This window comes from Oncorhynchus kisutch, linkage group LG15, assembly GCF_002021735.2.
Source record: "Oncorhynchus kisutch isolate 150728-3 linkage group LG15, Okis_V2, whole genome shotgun sequence".
NCBI classification, from domain to species: domain Eukaryota; kingdom Metazoa; phylum Chordata; class Actinopteri; order Salmoniformes; family Salmonidae; genus Oncorhynchus; species Oncorhynchus kisutch.
Genome location: NC_034188.2, coordinates 31,086,767 through 31,108,978, shown reverse-complemented (window position 1 = coordinate 31,108,978; position 22,212 = coordinate 31,086,767). Strand labels below are relative to the sequence as shown.

At 43.0% G+C, this 22,212-nt stretch overlaps 2 protein-coding genes across 2 annotated transcripts; both read right to left on the bottom strand.

The window, feature by feature from the left end:
• Nucleotides 1-7,122: 7,122 nt before the first annotated feature.
• On the bottom strand, nucleotides 7,123-10,299 carry LOC109905156 (ADP/ATP translocase 2). The gene is made up of 5 exons (XM_020502378.2): nucleotides 10,211-10,299; nucleotides 9,639-9,969; nucleotides 7,994-8,477; nucleotides 7,733-7,873; nucleotides 7,123-7,595 (listed from the first exon to the last, which is right to left on the bottom strand). Exons 2-5 carry the CDS (start codon nucleotides 9,747-9,749, stop codon nucleotides 7,438-7,440), a joined length of 894 nt encoding a protein of 297 aa, XP_020357967.1. The 5' UTR covers nucleotides 9,750-9,969; nucleotides 10,211-10,299; the 3' UTR covers nucleotides 7,123-7,437.
• An 835-nt stretch (nucleotides 10,300-11,134) lies between these two features.
• Nucleotides 11,135-21,395, bottom strand: LOC109905155 (solute carrier family 25 member 43). The gene is made up of 6 exons (XM_020502376.2): nucleotides 21,191-21,395; nucleotides 20,605-21,063; nucleotides 15,169-15,410; nucleotides 14,622-14,794; nucleotides 12,955-13,089; nucleotides 11,135-12,485 (listed from the first exon to the last, which is right to left on the bottom strand). Exons 2-6 carry the CDS (start codon nucleotides 20,874-20,876, stop codon nucleotides 12,282-12,284), a joined length of 1,026 nt encoding a protein of 341 aa, XP_020357965.1. The 5' UTR covers nucleotides 20,877-21,063; nucleotides 21,191-21,395; the 3' UTR covers nucleotides 11,135-12,281.
• Nucleotides 21,396-22,212: the final 817 nt, after the last annotated feature.

Sequence of the window (22,212 nt, the reverse complement as noted above, 5' to 3'; positions counted from 1 at the left end):
GCGCTGTCACGCCCTGACCTGAGTATTCTTTGTTTTCTTTATATATTTTGGTTAGGTCAGGGTGTGACGAGGGTGGTATGTGTATTTTTGTCTCATCTAGGGTGTTTGTACTGTCTAGGGGTTTTGTAGATTTATGGGGTTGTTTCCATCTAGGTGTTTATATAGGTCTATGGTTGCCGAGATTGGTTCTCAATTAGAGGCAGGTGTTTATCGTTGTCTCTGATTGGGAACCATATTTAGGCAGCCGTCTTCTTTGGGTATTTCGTGGGTTATTGTCTGTGTTATGTTGCACGTTAGCACATTGTTTATATAGCGGTCACGTTCGTCTTGTTCGTTTTGTTGTTTTTGTTTAAGTGTTCTTCGTGTTCTTCATTAAATAAAGAAGAATGTATTCTAACCACGATGCGCTTTAGTCTACTCCATACGACGATCGTGACAGAATAACCCACCAACCAAGGACCAAGCGGCGTGGTAACAACGGGCGGCAGCAGCAGCAGCAGCGAACACAAGACTCCTGGACTTGGGAGGAGATATTAGACGGCAAGGGACCATGGGAACAGCCGGGTGAATATCGCCGTCCCAAGGCAGAGCTGGAGGCAGCAAAGGCAGAGAGGCGCTGGTATGAGGAGGCAGTCCCAAAAATGTATTGGGCGGGGGCACACAGGGAGTGTGGCGAAGCCAGGTAGGAGACCTGCGGCAACTTTCTGTGCTTACCGGAGAGAGAGAGGAACCGGGCAGGCATCGTGTTATGCGGTGGAGCGCACTGTGTCCCCGGTGCATAGCCCGGTTCGGTACATTCCAGCTCCTCGTATTGGCCGGGCTAGAGTGGGCATTGAGCCAGGTGCCATGAAGCCGGCTCTACACATATGGTCTCCTCGGGCCAGCATACATGGCACCAGCCTTACGCATGGTGTCCCCGGTTCGCCAGCACAGCCCAGTGCGGGCTATTCCACCTTGTCGCACTGGCCTGGCTACGGAGATTATAAAACCAGGTCAGGTTGGGCAGGCTCGGTGCTCAAGAGCTCCAGTGCGCCTGCATGGTCCAGTCTGTTACAGTCTCCCGTCTGTCCTGAGCCGCTAGAGTCTCCCGTCTGTCCTGAGCCGCTAGAGTCGCCAGTCTGTCCTGAGCCGTCAGAGCCGCCAGTCTGTCCTGAGCCGTCAGTCAGCCAGGACCTGCCAGAGCCGTCAGCCAGCAAGGACCTGCCAGAGCCGTCAGCCAGCAAGGACCTGCCAGAGCCGTCAGCCAGCAAGGACCTGCCAGAGCCGTCAGCCAGCAAGGACCTGCCAGAGCCGTCAGCCAGCAAGGAGCTGCCAGAGCCGTCAGCCAGCAAGGAGCTGCCAGAGCCGTCAGCCAGCCAGGAGCTGCCAGAATCGTCAGCCAGCCAGGAGCTGCCAGAGCCGTCAGCCAGCCAGGAGCTGCCAGAATCGTCAGCCAGCCAGGAGCTGCCAGAATCGTCAGCCACCCAGGAGCTGCCAGAATCGTCAGCCACCCAGGAGCTGCCAGAATCGTCAGCCAGCCAGGAGCTGCCAGAATCGTCAGCCAGCCAGGAGCTGCCAGAGCCGTCAGCCAGCCAGGAGCTGCCAGAATCGTCAGCCAGCCAGGAGCTGCCAGAGCCGCCAGCCAGCCAGGAGCTGCCAGAGCCGCCAGCCAGCCAGGAGCTGCCAGAGCCGCCAGCCAGGAGCTGCCAGAGCCGTCAGCCAACCAGGAGCTGCCTGCCAGAGCCATCTGCCAGCCAGGAGCTGCCTACCAGAGCCGTCTGCCAGCCAGGAGCTGCCTGCCAGAGCCGTCAGCCAGCCAGGAGCTGTCAGCCAGTCCGGAGCCGTCAGCCAGTCCGGAGCTGCCCCTCAGTCCGGAGCTGCCCCTCAGTCCGGAGCTGCCCCTCAGTCCGGAGCCGCCCCTCAGTCCGGAGCCGCCCCTCTGATCGGAGCCGCCCCTCAGTCCGGAGCCGCCCCTCAGTCCGGAGCTGCCCCTCAGTCCAGTGGGGCCTTTAATTAGGATCTTAGACCCTTGGTCGGAGGCGAGGGTCGTCCCTCTGAAGAGGCCCTTGAAGAGGGCAATGACTATGGTAGAGTGGGGTCTACGTCCCGCACCCGAGCCGCCGCCATGAAAGAGGCCCACCCGGACCCTACCCTTTAGATTGTGGGGGGGTACTGTCACGCCCTGACCTGAGTATTCTTTATTTTCTTTATATATTTTGGTTAGGTCAAGGTGTGACGAGGGTGGTATGTGTATTTTTGTCTCATCTAGGGTGTTTGTACTGTCTAGCGGTTTTGTAGATTTATGGGGTTGTTTCCATCTAGGTGTTTATGTAGGTCTATGGTTGCAGAGATTGGTTCTCAATTAGAGGCAGGTGTTTATTGTTGTCTCTGATTGGGAACCATATTTAGGCAGCCATCTTCTTTGGGTATTTCATGGGTTATTGTCTGTGTTATGTTGCACTTTAGCACATTGTTTATATAGCTGTCACGTTCGTCTTATTCGTTTTGTTTTTGTTTAAGTGTTCTTCTTGTTCATTAAATAAAAAAGAATGTGTTCTAACCACGCTGCGCCTTGGTCTACTCCATACGACGATCGTGACATGCGCCAAATACAACTGTTAAATGCTTACTTACAAGCCCTTAACCAACAATGCAGTTCAAGAAATAGAGTAATGAAAATATTTACTAAATACACTAAAGTAAAAGATGAAATAAAAAGTAACTCAATAAAATAATAATAGCGAGGCTATATACAGGGGGTACTGGTACCGAGTGAATGTGCGGGGGTATATGTTAGTCAAGGTAATTTGTACATGTAGATAGGGGTAAAGTGTATGTTTGTTGAGGTAATTTGTACATGTAGGTAGGGGTAAAGTGACTATGCATAGATAATAAACAGCGAGTAGCAGCAGTGTATCAAAAAGGGGGGGGGTCAATGTTAATGTTAATGGGTGCCTGTTCGGCCCTCATTTACCTGTAGTCCACAATCAGCTCCTTTGTCTTGCTGACATTGAGGGAGAGGTTGTTGTCACCACACTGCCAGGTCTCTGACCTCCCTATAGGCTGTCTCATTGTTGTCGGTGATCAGGCATACCACTGTTGTGTCATCAGCAAACTTAATGATGGTGTTGGAGTCGTAATTGGCCATGCAGCTGTGGGTGAACAGGGAGTATAGAAGAGGACTAAGCACGCACCCCTGATGGGCCCCAGTATTGAGGAAAAGCGTAGCAAATGTGTTGTTGCCAACCCTTACCACCACCTGGGGGCGGCCCGTCAGGAAGTCCAGGATCCAGTTGCAGAGGGAGGTGTTTAGTCCCAGAGTCCTTAGCTTTGTGATGAGCTTTGTGGGCTCTATGATGTTGAACGCTGAGCTGTAGTCAATGAACAGCATTCTCACATAGGTGTTATTTTTGTTCAGGTGGGAAAGGGCAGTGTGGAGTGCGATTGAGACTGCATCATCTGTGGATCTGTTGCAAATTGTAGTGGGTCTAGGGTTTCTGGCATGATGGTTTTGATGTGAGCCATGACCAGCCTTTCAAAGCACTTCATGTCTACCGACGTGAGTGCTACGGGGCGGTAATCATTTAGGCAGGTTACATTCGCTTTCTTGGGCACAGGGACTATGGTGGTCTTTTTGAAACATGTAGGCACTACTCGGTCAGTGAGAGGTTGAAAATGTCAGTGAAGACACTTGCTAGTTGGTCCGCAAGTTGCAAGTGTAGTGCCAAACACAGACCTGAGACAGAGCTTGTTAAGGATGGGCTGCCTGAGGTGGACACTGGTCTGATTTATGGACCTGATGAGGCTGATGGGAGGAGCTATAGCAGGATGGGCTCATTGTAATGGCTGGAATGGAATAAATGGAACGAGGCCAAACATGTGGTTTCCATATGTTTGATCTGTTTGATACTGTTCCATTGATTGCATTCAAGCCATTAGAATGAGCCTGTCCTCCTAAAGTGCCTTCCACCAGCCTCCTCTCCTATAGAAAAAAATATGTGTCATGGCTACAAGAGCATTGTTGTACAAGTGCAGTTTCTAGACACCTGAAGGAGGCCACTGATTCCACAGGCCAACCAAAATAGCCATGTATTTTAAATGTTTTTATTTGGTATGCTTTGTGGCTGCAATCAATGTATTGTTGTGGACACAAGTTCAAATCCAGGGAATATGTCAAACTTCAACTATGCCTTTCTCAATAAGATACCCAACCAGCACAACTTTTACTTTATTATAAACAAAAAACAAAGGACCATTGTTTAGGTTTCTTTGCCATATGAGACTTTGTAATCAAATTATGTAAATCATGTTTGGATAAAAAAAAAAGGTTTCTTTCATGGAATGTAATTGATTGACCACTATAGATTTGTCATAGAAATCAAGTGTAGACATGTCAAGGAACGCATTTGGTCCATCAATTACGTTTATGTTGTTGGTGACCCACGCTTTGGTGCTATGCCAACAGTGTGCAAAGGATAGATAAAATGCTAGTAACATCCATTCACCACAGGATGGCACTCTATGCATTTCTAAGAATGGCAGGTGAACCATAAATCACACGGGTGGTGGTTAAACAGTGTATAAAAACAAATACAGATCCTAAATACCATTTAAAATATGGAATCCAATTATAATATGAAATAAGTATTGCCTAAATGAGCAGCTGACGACGGATCAGCTCCTAGAGAGATATTACCACCTACGCTTGCAAATATTGAGGCGGCTTATTATAATGCTTAGTAACCAATGAAAATGAACTAAATTACCAATTTGGCACATCATTCGGTACGCATTATATTTTCATTGGATTTGGCACATCATTGGGTAAGCATTATAATAATACACTTTAAAATGTGCAACGTAGGTGGTAATATCTCTCTTGGAGCTGATCCGTCGTCAGTATTGTGAAATAATTCAAACGTTAAGGCAAATGTTGGAGAAAGCTGATCCGAGAGCAGCGTCCCCTTTCTTTTGATCCTTTCAGTATCGACACATGTTCCAACTACGCAGTTAGCGACCGTTCTCTCTGCGTGGTGTTTTGGGAAAGATGCATCATTAAACCACTGGTAAACCTACATTTCTTCACTATCGGGAAAACCGGCCCTGATTTGAACTCAATGTTGCCGTCCAATAATCACATTACTTTCATATCACTGACTAAGCAGAGACGCGGCTGGATTTGGGGTGTGTAGCCTATTACGTCATTCACCAGGCAAGGACAGGGTTATGAAACAGCAGCGCAGTCAGGAATGGATTCCGGCGCATGCCCCCAGTGGTGATGAGTAATCTGCTAAAACCATGTAATCCATCTGCACGATATGTTCTTTGACATTGGTTTTACACCAGTTAAGGGCAGATCAAACCAGTTTCACCGTTTGAAAAATGTTATCAGTAAATAATCACACCGCAAACCTGAAAACAGACTAATATTGTGAGTAATTGTAATACTGGCCTTTGTCCCTTTTTATTTTAATGACATCTTTCAAATTGGGATATAGAAAATGTACAAATCAGTCCAAAGGTGTGGCACTGAAAGGGTGCTAGTCTGAGCTCTCTCCTATGACCTCAAATGGATGTCTGCTTAATGACTCACATGGACACAGCATAAACCTGCCTGAATGCCACTGAGCCCCACTACTAAGTGACTCACTAATGCCTCCTAATTCAGTTGTAATGACGCAGAGGTGGAAAGGACATGCTGAAACATTAAAGTTACCAGCCAAAGTTGTAGGTTGATCACCTGTCCAGACCATTTCTGGCGTGAAACTGACGCAATGGTTAGTGCTATCTGGAATCCTTGGGATGTCCCTACTCTAACCCAGGGGTGTCAAACTCATTCCATAGAGGGCCTAGAGTCTGAGAGTTATATTGTTTTCCTTTCAATTAAAACTGGCAACCAGGTGAGGGGATTTCCTTACTTACAAGGGAGGAGTGAAAACCCAGACACTTGGCCATCCATGGAATGAGTTTGACATGCCCTAACCTAACCATTTTAAACGTCAACTGGCTTGGGATGTCCCAAGGATCCCAAATAGCAAAGACCCTGATGCAAAGGATTACTTCCTAAACATCTCACGCAGGAGTTAGGAAGATTACAGATACTTCATACCCTGCTGGGTAAATCACATGTAATCTGAGGCATTGTGAGCTAAATTAAGGGTGTCTGCCATTGAAGAGCATCCTAGACACAATACACCTGAGTTTGTGACAGGCCTACTTCAGAAGTTGACTGTCTCCTCTACGCTAGTGAAGGTATCCCAAGGACAGGGATTATGACCTAATATATTGCAGCCAGCACTGATGTAACAGTGTAGTTGATATAAAAAGGGAAAGGAGCATCTGTAATCTTCTTGATGACACGAGTTTGGATAGGCACCAATTGGTCGTCACACCTGCTCCTATCACATATCTGGAAGAATCTCAGCCACGTCTCAAGACTTCAAACATGTCTGCACCCACTGATTTCATTTCCTAGTAGTGCTTTATTCCATTCAGGTTTGCCACCATTACAAGTTACCCTGCCATCTTGTCTGAAGGGAAAAGGGAGTTTGAAATATGATCCAGTGAATTAACACTGCAGAGAAACAATGTGGATTGGCACCCAAACTCACAGGTTAAACAATAAAGTTGACAACTTTGAGCAGGGTTGTTATTTTGGTTAATCTACAGTTATGGTCCAGCATCTCACCAGTTCTGAGTCAGAAGAGGCTTGATGGGAGATAAAGGATGTTTAGAAGCCTGAAGTAATCCACTTCACCAGGTAATCCTAGATTCCTCAGCACCGGATGCCACTTAGTTTACAAATGACTCAATTCCGTTCAAAGACGCATTTTGATTAGGTAAAAACTTAAGCCACTGACTTGTCATAAAACCCCCTGCAATATTTTCTTTCTGGTCGCCAGCGTTTGGAGCCTTATCACCAGTTTGTATAGATTACACCGAGCCAGTCCAAGTTCGTCAGCTGACTTTGGCAGGAGTCCAACAACAACCGGTGAGGACAACCCAGAGATTAAGGTTACACCCCCAGGAATAAGACACCAGCTGGCTCTCAAGAGAAACCACACTGAAGGGAAGCCAGGAGAATCACTACACACCATACAGGGTTACAGACAGGCTACTTCCAGACACAAAGTAAAAAGTTAATTGTAGGTTCATTCAGTAGGTTGCCTTTATTGTTACAGTATTGACTAAAAAAACAAACCATCTGGATGAAACAGGTTGATATTTAAAGATCTGGCTTAGTTACCTTTGTTTTATGGGAATGACATTCTGGTGAGGGGGCAAACAAAACAAACATTGGGCCAATTAAAAAGTGCAGAACCGATTTTCCCAGTACAACTAGCACCGACATACTAGTTGGTCCCTATAAACAAGGTGGAATTTGACCGTCCTTCCAACTGTACAAGATATGTTACAGTTTAAACATCTCACAACATTTATGGTGGACATAAAAACAGTTTAGAGGACCTTCTTCAACTCATCGTACAAAACTAGCACGAAGGCACCACCCATGCCTCGGAGAACGTTGGACCAGGCTCCTTTGAAGAAGGCCTTGCCACCCTCATCCCTCGCGATCTTCTTCCAGCAGTCAATGGTGCCAGTGTACATGATGTCACCTGCAAAACACATGGAAAATAGGTCATACCTCTGCCGTAGCTGAATGGTACGCACAAGATGTAGCTCAATGTTGTGGATAGCGTGGCTGAATACACAGCATAACAAAACTGACAAGTGTTCAAAAGTTTACAATTACCTCCTTTGCGCCCAGACTGCATCATCATGCGACGACGGACGGTATCAAAGGGGTAGGATGTAAGACCGGCGACTGCAGTCACCGACTGCGCGATGGCCCAGCTGACAAGGATGCTGGCGTTCTTTGGATCTGGCAGCATGCCTACAGAGAAAAAACAAGAGGATTAAAGTAGGCTCTAACATTCTTTGGAACAGACACTTGCAGATCCTCTACTCAAATATGATGATTGAGGCCTGTGCTCAGAGCAGCCCATGGACTCACCCTTGGCTGTGTCATAGACGCCAAAGTAAGAAGCTCTGTAGATGATGATGCCCTGGACAGACACAGAGAAGCCCTGGTACAGGCCCTTCAGACCGTCAGCCTTGTAGATCTTCTTCAAGCAGTCACCCAGGCCATTGAACTCACGCCCAGCACCGGCCTTACCGACATCAGCAGCCAGTCGGGTTCTGGCGAAGTCGAGGGGGTACACAAAACACAGGGAGGTGGCTCCAGCAGCACCGCCAGAGGCCAGGTTACCAGCGAAGTACCTCCAGAACTGTTTCTTGTCCACGCCATCCAGGAAGATTTGCTTGTATTTGTCCTTGAATGCAAAGTTGAGGGCCTGGGTGGGGAAGTATCTGATGACGTTGGCCAAGTTCCCTCTCCAGAATGACAGGAAGCCCTGCTCCTTGGGGATACGGACGACGCAATCCATGATGCCCTTGTACTGCTTGTCAACGGTGATCTGTTTACTAGCATGTTGCACCTGTAATCAAAAAGACAAATCAAAATCTCACTCCTGCTTATACTATACATTTACGAAATATAAAACATTTAAAGGGAAAAGGAAACTGTTTAATGTCAAATATGTCAAAAAGGCTTAGCTATATGGGGAGTTCAACACGTTGTGTGCCCTTCAATCATTGCACAATGTTCTTAGCAAAGTTGACAACTACCAACTAAATAAACAAAGACAAGTAGCCAACACCCCTGATGATGCTTCTCATGGTAATGAAACATGGGAAAACAAAATGTTTTGTCACATGCACCAGAGCCGCAGCTAAATGTATTTTACAGGGTCACCCCTGGAGCAAATGAGGTTTAAGTGCATTGCTCAAGGGCATGCCAGATCTTTCACCGGCTCAGGTTTTAGAAGAAGCGACTTTCCGATTACTGGTTCAACACTAACCGCTTGGCTACCTGCCACCTCTAGGGCAAGCTCCAATCAAATTCCCTAGGACAACATTGTGGATACCGGTACATGGATAGAAGTTGCTAAAATCAAGAAACTAGTCAGCACCAATCACATCTCGCCTTTCAACATTCACAACGCAGAAGGACCCGCCTCCGCACGAGTTTGGTGCTCGCTAGGCCTCAGTTCACACAGGATGAAGCCTCCGTTTGTTGCGACCTTGGCAATTTCTAGGGCCTAGTAACTACCAGCTGCGCCATATTTGATGACAATGGGCAAGGACACAAATTTGAGTTGTAGGGATGACAATGATCATAAGACGAACACGGTGTCTTTTACGATTCAACTTAACTTGCATGGTTGCGAAATAGTCCTTAGCAAACAAGCAAGCGTCAAGCTAGTTAAGCCAAATACCAAGACACCGGTCTACTACTGAACTGACAGTCTCAAGTGATCTCACCGCACGCGAAGAGGGACCAAAATGGAAAGGTCACTCGCATCTTCGCAACGCACCAATGTCATTAGCCAAGTTAACGTTAGGAGCTCGCTAACTAGTTAACTTACTGTCAATGTCACTAATAACATTAACGTTTGATATATTATTATAACTGACAATTGATACATCTGTTTGGGGTATTGCATTGTATTTCAAAGGAGACAGTGATCTTGAGAGAAACTGCAGAGTCAAGGGCTAACATCAGTAGATTACATTTCTGAAAAGCCAGTCAAACTCACCTGAAGAAGCAGCTTGATTCTTTCAATAGGGGCTACAGCTGTTTTGGAGATGGCAGCGGAAATACCACCAGCCAAGAAGTCCTTGCCGAACGAGATGACGGTCTCATTCATTTTCGGTTGTTATCGAGGACGTTGTTACACGGAAACCTTCCCGTTCAACAAAAGGACTGCTGGGGTATACCGGCTCAGTCGAAATGGCCGATCCATTTAGTTGAGAGAGGATTTAATACCACTGTGTTCGCGAGACAAAACGGGAGCTGGAAGGCGGCATGCCATTGGTGCGCTAGTGGATTTAGTAGGCGGAAACCTATTTTAATGATTGTACCCTCGCCTGAAAGATGAGAGATTTGTCCGGTCTTCGTGAATTTCAATTACAAAGTATTTCAAAATAAACATTTAATTCATATAATTCATGAAATTTTGGCCTATAATAATACACGTCATAAAAGTTATTATCCAAAGTTTAAAATATTACTTTTTATTTTCATGTCATTCAATAGGTTCTAGGTGCAGTACGCCTACATGGTTGATGGGGAGTGAATAACACTCATCAAACCTTGCTTATGCCTTACCAACTTTAGGTTGAGTTCTGGACCCAAGGTCATGTGAAAAGTATGGCAGCTTGGAGCAGCTGAACCTCCTGTCTACTACTCTGTGTTAATCATCAGCTGTGAGAGCCAGAGGACACTTAGATACAGGGGGAAAAGGTCATCCCATTCACTACCAGGTTAAAATGTCCTTGACTCTGCAGTTCCTTAAAATTCCTTTTAGATAAAATGCCATGGTCAAGCAGATATGTGTCATATGTTATATGACATTGACACAACTTATCTTACAGTCATACAAAGTGACAATGATAGTCAGTCCTGTGATCAAACTTCCTTGTGACAAAAAAAAAAAGCATCAGCTCCTCAAATATCCATTACATCTTTTGGGAAAATGAAATGCTGCTGTCTACAGGCTTACTGTAATAAGGTGGTGGGGTCAGCTCGCACTGGGGGAACAGTAGCTGATCAGGTTAGTCAACTGACTAGGGTATTCTCTGTAGGGTGCACCTCTTAGAGCCTTTGAGATAGAAATCCTGAAGGAGAAAACCACATGTGTATACCCATTCTGTAATCAACATTTCCATCAGAGACATTCTTCTGAATGTAGTGTCCTGCCAAATATGATACTGAGGGAGATATTGCTCCATTAATTTCCTTTGTATAAGTGTAACGGATGTGAAACGGCTAGCTAGTTAGCGGTGGTGCACGCTAAATAGCGTTTCAATCGGTGACGTCACTTGCTCTTGCTCTGCAAGGGCTGCAGCTTTTGTGGAGTGATGGGTAACGATGCTTCGTGGGTGACTGTTGTTGATGTGTGCAGAGGGTCCCTGGTTCGCGCCCGGGTATGGGCGAGGGGACGATCTAAAGTTATACTGTTACATAAGTACAAATGGAATTTGTGTTGTCATCCATACATTGTCAACCCATGTTCAGGAGAGCCACACCACCTTGCTTAGCAAAGGAATTTATTTGTCCATTACAATGACTGTTCAAGTAAAATTTACTTCAATGATTCTGAATCATCTCAATCTAAAATAATTAATTATACATTTGCATAGTTTCATCCATCAAATAAATGTATTACATACCGTATACACGTAATCTTAAAGGGGAATGGAAACACTTTAGGCGTTAGTTACAGTGAACTGATTTGATTTAAAGCCTAGTGTTTCCTTTCCCCTTTAATTCTCAGTGACACTGAAGTGCTTCAGTTACAATTTTATTGCTAGGATCACAACGATACAGTATGTGCTATGAAAGTTAGCAACTGATTAATGGCTTCGACTCAGATACCTGTGTGAATAATGACATAACTACCTATCATAATTAAAACAGTCATCAAAATAAGCCCTATAATCAATAAAGGAAACCTTAAGGCACATAAATATGATATACCCAAGTCTGTTAAAATAGTCATTACTACATTACAAAAATAATGAAAAAAAGCATTCATTTGCATTGTAAGATAATTCCATTTTATAAACAGGTTTGTGCTTTGTGTTCCTCTTCATGGCCATTACGTAAGGCCAAGACCATTGTTAGAACCAGGTCAGCGCCGTAACATTTAAAAATTGTAATTTAGCTGACGCTGTTATCAAGAGCGACTTACAGGAGATATTAGGGTTACGTGCCAAGCTCAATGGCACATCAGCAGCTCAGGGATTCAAACCAGCAACCTTTCGCTTACTGTCCCAAAGCTCTTAGCCTCTAGGCTACCTGCAGCCCATAAGCATGAATAAACTGTAGTAATAACACAGAACTGTCAAAAAACTATCATAAAAAAAATACTTTAACTCTGAATGAGGAATTGATGAACAAACAGTTAAACGTTTTTCCCATGTGTTAAGTATAGAAGTGCAATTCTTATGATTGCATTGCAACTTTCAAATATCAATGGATCTACCTCTGATTCTGAAATGGTTGCTAATACACAAACACAAAGCTGTAAAAGACCTGACATCAACCAAAGTCATCTTCAAAGCATTGAAGCATTCCAACAAATATTCCTGACTCCTTTCCATCATCATTCAGACACTTTCCTGTACTAATGATCATCATCCCCTTCAGAAATCCAGACGTTTTTGATCCACCAGTTTTACCAGCGACTTCCTTGCTGTGACTGAAAACTCCTATTCTTCAAGTACCGTTTCACCTCTTCTACCTCAGTGGGGCCCATGCTCTGGTCCACTCCTGGTGCCAACTTATAGCTCAATGGAGACACAATGTACCCGTTGCGGTACAGACAGACCTGCTTGCACATCTCAAAGCAGCTGAAGAGAAGGCCAAAGTAAGGGACAATCTAAGGAGGAAAAACAGGGAAGATGTCAGTGGGCTCAATAGCTTTTGAAGTGTCTCTGTATAAAATGTGAAGATGTAGGTTAGAATCTGGCCTGGTAGTAAGGGCCTGGTTGTAATTATCTTGTCCACAATTTCATTGTTAGACTGTTCATGTGAGGAGATTTTACACCAGTAAACCAAACAACTTCACTGCCATCGTGAAAAGCCATTTGGAGATGAAAAATGAGCGCAGTGCATGCCGTTCCAGAAACTGTCCCGCGGCAGCCAACTTGTAATATCCCGTTTGTGAATTACCCACAAAGCATCTCTCCCTCGGTTTGATATAGGTGTGTTGGCGGTATATTACCATATCTACAGCAGATGGCACAGAGGAGGACTAGTAGAGGGGTGGGGGTTAGAGCACAATAAATCAGTATGATAATAGGCTAATGGAAAAATAAATAATGGGAACATGACTTAGGTTGTCATACCTTGATCATGTTGGCTGTGATGCCACTCCACAGTGTCAGGATGCCCTTGTTTCTGATCACCTGCCTGAAGCAGTCCAGCATTCCAGTGAAGTGGACATCGGCCCCACCGTAATGCGGGAGCCGAGGATTCTGGGCCTGGCAATAAACGAGGACAAAAATTCCTGATTAGAGGATTTATGACACTTCATTATGTAATGAGAGCGTTTTACAGTTAGACCAGTTACTTGGAAAGTGACCCCGGAGAGCACCAATATAAATACATTTAGGATCATTAAATGACAGATATTTGCAACCAACTCATAAAAGGGTCAGTGCTATCCGGAATCTTTGGGACATCCCTACCCCTTTAACTTAACCATTTCAAATGTAAACTTCAATTGAAGTTGACATTGAAAATGGTACGGGTAAGGTTTATGGTACGGATGTCCCAAGGATACCAGATAGCACTGACCTTCATAAAAGTGTGTGTGATCCAAGTAGTAAGAGACTATGGAATGAATGGAAATTCCTCAAATGTTTGATAATTGCGCAAACTGACCAGGGATCTGTGCTAAGGGACATTTGTAACTTGGATGTCACATGACTCAATATTTTGATATAAGCAAATGAACTGAGCAAATGTGGGTGTGGTCTCAGGCAGTATTCTCACCGGATGTCCATATCTGCACATCCCAAAAACAAAATGTCCTCTCGCTTTGTCAAGCATTAACCACTTAACTGGCTCCGCACTGGATGCATTCTCATTTTAGAGGGCACTCCAATCCAAGAGAAGAACCTTCCCCCAAAGACAACACAGTCCCAGTCCCAGGGCCTTTACGGATGTCAAATTCTGAGTTTGTTAAGGAAATGCTATACTGGCTGCTGAGTGAAACAATAACTGCATCCATGCCTCAAGCAAACTCCTTTAAAAACATTCTCGCTTATGGGTTGTGTCATGTTTCTACTTGACACTTCTTATTTTGCCCTAATCATCAGATAGACTTCTATGCAACATGTGAATAGAAATGATTTGTGGCTGAAGCGTTAGATTCATTTGAATACATGTAGTTGTGTTGGTTCTGTATGTCTGAAACTAGGCAGAGGGGATTAAAGAGAGGTTCAGTTTGTTTTATTGGCTTCTCAATTAGGAGTGTGCTTGTCCACTGTGTGATAGCTACCAGCTATATTTAGAGAACGTATCTATATTGCAGGCAGACCCTGAACAGTGTTCACATTCTCAGCTGCCGGAGCACCTTGAGGTCACTAATAACACGTTGATGAAAACGGATGTAGTATTCTGTCCTTCATGAAAGTCCTACTGAACCCTCTTATACATAGAGAGAAGGCCACGCAATGAGAGACATTAATCAAACTATGGTAACTTACATTTCAATAACTATTGTAAGTTATTGTTTATAAAGTGTACAAAGAAACTGTCTTCCTAATCTTATCTTAGAAACTTTGAAAGTGTAATTATATTTTTGGGATCATTTCTAAGCTTCTATGTTGCATTTTGTTTATAAAGTTTTAAAAAACAGATGCACTCGAGGGCTATTTTTTTAAGGACAAATGTTTTACTAACCAGTATGTACCGGTAAGAGGTACCAGTACAAATGTGTACAAATCCGCCATCTTATGGACAAATGTGGTATTACCAATCTGGTTACATCTCATAAAATGGCCCTTACCTGCATTTTCCTTTTCACAGTTTCAAAGGGGTAGGAGAAGGTTTGAGCTATTCCTGCCGCTAAGCAGCCATTTATGAAGTTCTGTAGTGGAGTGAACCGGAATTGGGGCTCCCGCCACAGCTTATCCAAGTTGACGTAAACTGCATAGCAACCAATGGAGAAGGGAAACGCACCTGTAGAAGAATAGATCCACAGTTGCTAGCCATGCCCCATAGAACAACCTAAATAAACTCTTGAAATAAATATGATTTGTTTGGCTGTTCCAAATGTAAAAACAATGAAAACTCAAGAGGCTGTAAGAGGGGCAAAGGGTGTTTCACAAGTAAGCAGACTCCGGACACTTTATATAGTTATACCAGCATTTCCCAAACTAAAAAGCTTGAGGAGTTGATTATTTGAATCAGTTCTGTAGTACTAGGACAAAAAAAAAAAAAAAACGTACACCCCTTAAGGTCCCCGGGACCGATTTTGGGAAACGTTGAGTTATACTGAATCATTGTGTGGGAACATCTTTATCCACATTTCTGTAGTATACAGACATGTGTACCTAGGACTGTGAGAGAGAATCCACTGTAGAGTGTTCGAAGGCCTTCGGTCTGGTATATCTTGGAGAGCGTGTGGACCACCCCCCTGTATGTGGGCTCTCTGCAGTTCTGAGCTATGAGGCGAGTCTCTGCCACCTCCAGAGGGTACGTGGCCAGTGCAGCACTTACACCAGCTAGCCCACCAGCCAAAATTGCCCTCCACTGAGAGATGTAGCCCAATTCATCCATGTGGAGGTGGACGATACTAGAAAGCCAAAAAACAGAGGTCAACGTTTTCTAAATCATTTTTATCTTGAAAATGTATTTACTTTAATCAATGCTTGTGATGCAGGTATAGCCAGTAAATATATGTATGATTATGGCTTTATGTTTATCAATACGATACTTCCAGAAATTATAGAAATAAGTAACTGTGTTACATAACTGTAACAGAGCATCCATTTCAAGAACAGCTTTAATCTTTCATTGAGAGTAAACATACTATGCAAATATCACATTCTCCATTGAGAATCCACCATAACACAGAATATTAAAGACGTTCTCTAGCGATTTGTGAACATTTGCTATTGAAAAGCGATATTCCAAGTATAAATACAGTAATATACACACTTAAGGGTAAAAACTAGTTCTGAGCTCCCCCTTGTGCCATGTCATATATGCCTTTTGTTAACACCTGATTTACTGAACCTCTATAGAATTGGTGGGTCCCCCACGGGACGTTTGAGCTAATGTAAGCTAAAGCGATTAGCATGAATGTAAGTAACAAGAAAATGTCTCAGGACAAAGACATATCTGATATGGGCAGAAAGCTTACATTTTTGATAATCTAACTGCACTGTCCACTTTACAGTAGCTATTACAGTGAACGAATACCATGCTATTGTTTGAGGAGAGTACACAGTTAGGAACTTGAAAAGTTATTAATAAACCAATTAGGCACATTTGGGCAGTCTCGATACAAAATTTTGAACAGACATGGTTCATTGGATCAGTCTAAAACGTTGCACACACCTGGCCTGGAATAATACATTATGGCTTCCCTTGGTATTATCTTTTACCAGTTCTAATGTGTTATATTCTACTACATTAATTTCACATTTCCACAAACTTCAGTGTTTCCTTTCAAATGGAATCAAGAATATGCATATCCTTGCTTTAGGTCCTGAGCTACAGGCAGTTAGATTTGGGTATGTCAAGTGGAATGGTCAAGTGGGATTACACAACTAAAACCAGCGTGTTTTTCTTTGAAGTGACACCATAGTTGGCTGAGTTTTCAGAACCATCTGATTGGTCAAGAATAGAAGGAATCTAAAAACAGCGGAAGTGAGTTGGGTTTAATAACTATAATGCTCCACGGTGGATCAACAATAATACCGGTTCCGCAGATGTGTTCATTTCAAACTATGTCTAGCTAAGTAATCATATAATCTATCGGTCGTTGCAAATACAGTACCAGCCTAAAGTTGACACTGACTCATTCAAGGGTTTTTATTTGTACCATTTTCTACATTGTAAAATAATAATGAAGACGTCAAAACTATGAAATAACACATATAGAATCATGTACTAACCCCCCAAAAAGTGTTAAACATATCAAAATATATTTAATATTCTTCAAAATAGCCACCCTTTGCCTTGATGACAGCTTCACACACTTGGCACTCTCAACCAGCTTCACCTGGAATGCTTTTCCAACAGTCTTGAAGGGGTTCCCACATATGCTGAGTACTTGTTGGATGCTTTTCCTTCACTCTGCGGTCCAACTCAACCCAAACCATCTCAATTGGGTTGAGGGACTGTGGAGGCCAGGTCATCTGACGCAGCATTCCATCACTCTCCTCCTTGGTCAAATAGCCCTTACACAGCCTGGAGGTGTGTTTTGGGTCATTGTCCTGTTAAAAAACAAATTATAATCCCACAAAGCACTTACCAGGTGGGATGGCGTATCACTGCAGAATGCTGTGGTAGCCATGCTGGTTAAGTGTGCCTTGAATTCTAAATAAATCACTGACGGTGTGGCGGTGCTTTGCTGGTAACACTATCACACCTCCTCCATGCTTCACGGTGGGAACCACACATGCAGAGATCATCCGTTCACCTACTCTGCGTCCCAAAGACATGGCGGTTGGAACCAAAAATCTCAAATTTGTACTCATCAGACCAAAGGACAGATTTCCACCAGTCTAATGTCCATTGCTCATGTTTCTTGGCCCAAGCAAGTCTCTTCTTATTTGTGTCCCTTAGTAGTGGTGAATCAGACCATGAAGTCCTGATTCACACAGTCTCCTCTGAACAGTTGATGTCGAGATGTCTGTGACTACCTCATGAAGCTAGTTGAGAGAATACCAAGAGTGTGCAAAGCTGCCATTAAGGCAGAGTGTGGCTGCTTTGAATAATCAAATTTGTTCAACACTTTGGTTACTACATGATTCCATGTGTTATTTCATTGTAGAATAATACAGAAGACCTCAACTATGTAGAATATAGTAAAAATAAAGTAAAACCCTGGAATGAGTAGGTGTCCAAACTTTTGACTGGTACTGCATGTAAACCCAGTAAAATGACGCGCTCGTTCTTTCTTTGTCCCAAACAAGCCCTTATCAGCCTGGTTGATTAATGTTAGCTAAATAGCATGGTAATTACACTGATTTCAGTTACAATTTCTATAAGGATTTCACATGATCAGACACTTTCTTTTTTTAAAGGTAGGGGCGTGGATCAGAAAACCAGTCAGTATCTGGTGTTACCACCACTTGTCTCATGCAGTTCGACATCTCCTTTGAATAGAGATGATCAGGCTGTTGATTCTGGCCTGTGGAGGCTGTCCCACAAATCAATGGTTGTGCGAAGTTGCTGGATATTGGATGGGAACTGGAATATGCTCTGTACACGTCAATCCAGAGCATCCCAAACTTGCTCAATGGGTGACATGTCTGGTGAGTTTGCAGGCCATGGAAGAACTGGGACATTTTCAGCTGATAAATTCTTTAAAAATGACATTGGAGGCAGCTTATGGTAGAGAAATGAACATTCAATTCTCTGGTAACAGCTCTAGGGGACATTCCTGCATTCAGCATGCCAAATGCACAAAACCTGACACATGCGGCATTGTGTTCTGTGACAAAACTGCACATTTTAGAGTGGCCTTTTATGATCATGCTGTATAATCAGCTTCTTGATTTGCCACACCTGTCAGGCAGATGGATTATCTTGGCAAGAGAGAAATGCTCACTAACAGGGTTGTAAACTAATTTGTGCACAACATTTGAGAAAAATAAGCTTTTTGTGAGTATAGAAAATGTTGCTCATGAAACCAACACTTTACATGTTGCATTTATATTTTTGTTCAGTATACTGCAGGGAAGACCATTTTTGAAGAAAGCTTGGAGTGAGATTTGTTAAGTGAACTTCATTGCCCCCTGACACAATTCCTAGACCGGGGACTTGTATTTTATTTTACTGTTTTAAAGCTAATTTCCTGCAATTCTATGTATTTTGACATGGCTTAGGCCTATGACCAGGGTGGAAAAGTAGGTGTATCATGATGCTTTGAACATTAAATGAACACTCAAAGTAGACCGTTTGTTACATCAAGATTTTGGAGGAATGAAATGTAAAGTATGCTAATATTTTTTAGGTGGTTTGACACTTTATACATACAGCAATGAAATGAGATTGGCAAATGCTAGAAACAGGGATTGATCTCTGTTGTCAGGTGGAAGAAAGCTGTATGAGACATGTGCCAGGGGACTGTCACCACTATACCAAGGCTCTGCACAGGATATATTAATGGTTGATGGCAGATGGTAAACAAACTATAGATTGCAGTCGTCTTGTCCATAGACTGCTTTCGAGGTAAGGACACAAACACTTTGTAATTTGGGTGGAATCCCTTTTTAAAATAGTTCTGGAAGAAAATCCTGCTGGCTCCCCAGGAGAGTTGGCCTTCTCTGATCTATGTTTCCCAAGTGCTGGGTGTTTGAACATTTTCTTGTTATAAACATTTCTCAAGATCACCCAACCTTCAAGAAAAATCAAATGAATATCAATATTCAGGTGGTTTATGCCTACTATAGTAGTTGAAGATCTTTGCCATCATTTTACTCTACATAGACAAAATGATGCATTTGAGTTGTGAATCCCTAGATTCGTATCATAAACGTATCATAAATCAGAAACACATTCATTATTGACTCACTGTCTACCATCTCTGCTTTGCATTTGCACAATACTAAAAATGTCAAATTATATTTCATTCCTGTAGCATTTAATATCCAATGCCTTTTGTATGATTTAGTCAACTGTCCATTAATGCATTTCTGAAGCGATATCCTCAATTAATTTTCAAAGAAACAAGTAGGGATATCAGATTTCAAATATGTGGTTATGCTGGCAAAAATAGGGAAGAAGTGGAATAAATTAGGTGTGGGGGGAATAAGAGCCATGTTCTTGCTGACAAGCACAGTAATTACCCTATATGTTATCCCTTTGTTAAGAATGAGAATTGTTCCACTGATCAAAACTCTACCCAAATAGTTTTATTTATTGTACCCCCTCTATAATAAAATGTACACATTTAGGTTTACAATCTAACAAAATGATTTCCATAGTTACAAATCAGGTCACCCTACCAAACGTCCCTGCTAAAACATGCTGTAGGTCTGTCTGCTGCTTTTTCGTTGTCACAGCCTAAATGCCAATCACCAAACAAGGGGACTAATGGGGTGGATTAGGGTGGATTAAATCGACTTTAGAACATGCTGTCATATGGCTGCATTCTGCAACAGGGACGGGAGTAATAGCAACCTAATTTTGCTGACAACATCGTTCATAAAACAATGCTACCGAACATGACATTTTCATAAACTCAGTGGAAAACGTTCTCTCCATTAAACTCCACTCTAATCGTATCTTGAGGGGCGTTTCTTTAAAACGCGAATCCAATCCCCTTTATCCTTCACATAACTAGACCAATCATATGCTTCAATGTTCCGCGGCAAGACAGGACATTGAGATTCCACTCGTGATTTTAAATTGTAGGCGCTCGGATTTCAAAACGATTTGGAGCACAGTTGAAAGTTAAAGCGCTGACAACACAATGGACTAATAAAAGCTGTACATTTCAATGCGTAAAGTAAGGTGTGCCGTGAGAGCGTAAGAGGGTCAAATGCGTGTGTCTCAGCTAGTTCTAACGCAGGGGTGGGCAACTCAGGGCCTGATTGGTGTCCTACTTTTTCTCCACCCCTAGCAAACACAGCTGAATAATCAAATCCTAAAACTGAAGATACTGATTGTTTGAGTCAGGTGTGTTGGCTGGGGAAAAACTGACACCAATCGGGCCCCTGAGGACTGGAATTGCCTACACCTGCTCTAACGTTATAGATAGTTGTCTAAAATAAACGTATCATAACTCAGAAACACATTCATTATTGACTCACTGTTTGTATGTTGCCAAATGGACGGCGCTGTAAGGAAACAGGCGGAGACAGGAGACGAGGTTTCCCTTCCAAAATCCCCGTAGGCCTTCATTCTGGTAGACGACAAGAAAGCTGTGCAGAAAGCCTTTTTTACAGTGAAATGTGCCTACTTGACTCTTGATTTTCACCAACTCCAGAGGCGACGTGACAGTTTTACTGAAAACTCCAGCAAAACCAACGCACATAAAGCCCTGAGAACGTGTCAGTCTGTCATCTGGTTTAACTGTTGCCATTACTCTAGCTCTGTATGTAACCGACTTCCCCAGCCGATTCTACTATCTCATCCGTAGATTGTCTGTAGGACCAGCAGCACCGCTTGTTTATCTAAGGCTAACTGAAAACAAGACCCAGTGGCACCGTCATCCGCAATTCTGATTCCTGTCACGTTGGTCTGAGGGGAGGCGGTACTGAGGGTTTTGTCTAGAAGGGATAAAGCTTTTGTCAAATTGGACTTTTCATATCAGGTTAATGAGAGTTTACGCAGCAGGTTAGGATAATTCATTTACGATTAGTAAAAGGCTAACTAAAATGCAAAAAACAAACATACTTTTTACATCACATTTGACAGAAGCTGCATTCTGTCTCGCAACCAGACATGGCCGATACAGAATGCACTGGGCAGGCGTGGGGACATCAAGGTTCTCTGGTGGCTATTTAGTGTATTAACGTTTTAAAATGTTTTATTTAATTAACTAGGCAAGACAGTTAAGAACAAATGTACCTCGAAGTAGAGCGTTTGATATGACGGCCTGCACGTGCGCAGTTTGGCGCGTGACGAACGTTAGACCCGATGACGTGTTTCTACGCATGAGTTTCGCTCGCCAACATTGCCATGACATCGCCTACAAGCGTGTAGAAGCAGTTTTAGCTGATGTTCATACTGTACTGTCTTTGACTTTACTATATTGTATAATGAAAAAAAGGTACGAGCACCTAGTAGTTAGGTCATAGGCCTATTTATAAATGATTAACTTATGTTACAGCCTCCTATGCACGAGTAATGACCCCAATTGCCTCAAAAAGATCTGTCAAGCTAAGAGGTTCATAGATTTAACTATCTTCTTAATAATAATTCAAGGATGATTTGTGTTTATTTAAATTAGCCACAAACTCCATTGTTCACCGGATACAAATAGTTAATGAAGTCGTTCAGCTTCCACTAATGATCTGTTATTACAAGCATTCCACTTATTGTAAAGACCACTAGGGGGTAGTCTAAGCCCAGTAACTTTATGCAGTGGTAAATCTAAATCAAATCAAATCCATTTTTTTGTCGCATACACATATTTAGCAGATGTTATTGCAGAAATGCTTGTGTTCCTAGCTCTAACAGTGCAGTAATATCTAACAATACACAACAATACACCCAAATCTTAAAAGTACAATTATGGAATTAAGAAATATAGAAATGTTAGGACGAGCAATGTCGGAGTCCGGAGTATAATTTTTTTAATTAAAATAATAATAATATATATACATATATACAAATATACAGTACCAGTCAAAAGTTTGGACACAACTACTCATTCAGGAATTATTATTTGGGTTTAGGTAGGAATGCATTGAAAT

Bases quoted from the DNA above. Each gene is read 5' to 3' on its own strand.
- LOC109905156 (XM_020502378.2), bottom strand. From the start codon at position 9,749: ATGAATGAGACCGTCATCTCGTTCGGCAAGGACTTCTTGGCTGGTGGT. The intron at 8,478-9,638 runs GTGAGTTTGACT...TTTTGATTACAG, and splicing joins GAATCAAGCTGCTTCTTCAG to GTGCAACATGCTAGTAAACA. The intron at 7,874-7,993 runs GTGAGTCCATGG...TTTTCTCTGTAG, and splicing joins CGTCTATGACACAGCCAAGG to GCATGCTGCCAGATCCAAAG.
- LOC109905155 (XM_020502376.2), bottom strand. From the start codon at position 20,876: ATGGCAACAGTTAAACCAGATGACAGACTGACACGTTCTCAGGGCTTT. The intron at 15,411-20,604 runs GTGAGTCAATAA...TTGGCTTTCTAG, and splicing joins CATTTGGCAACATACAAACA to TATCGTCCACCTCCACATGG. The intron at 14,795-15,168 runs GTACACATGTCT...ATTCTTCTACAG, and splicing joins ATTCTCTCTCACAGTCCTAG to GTGCGTTTCCCTTCTCCATT.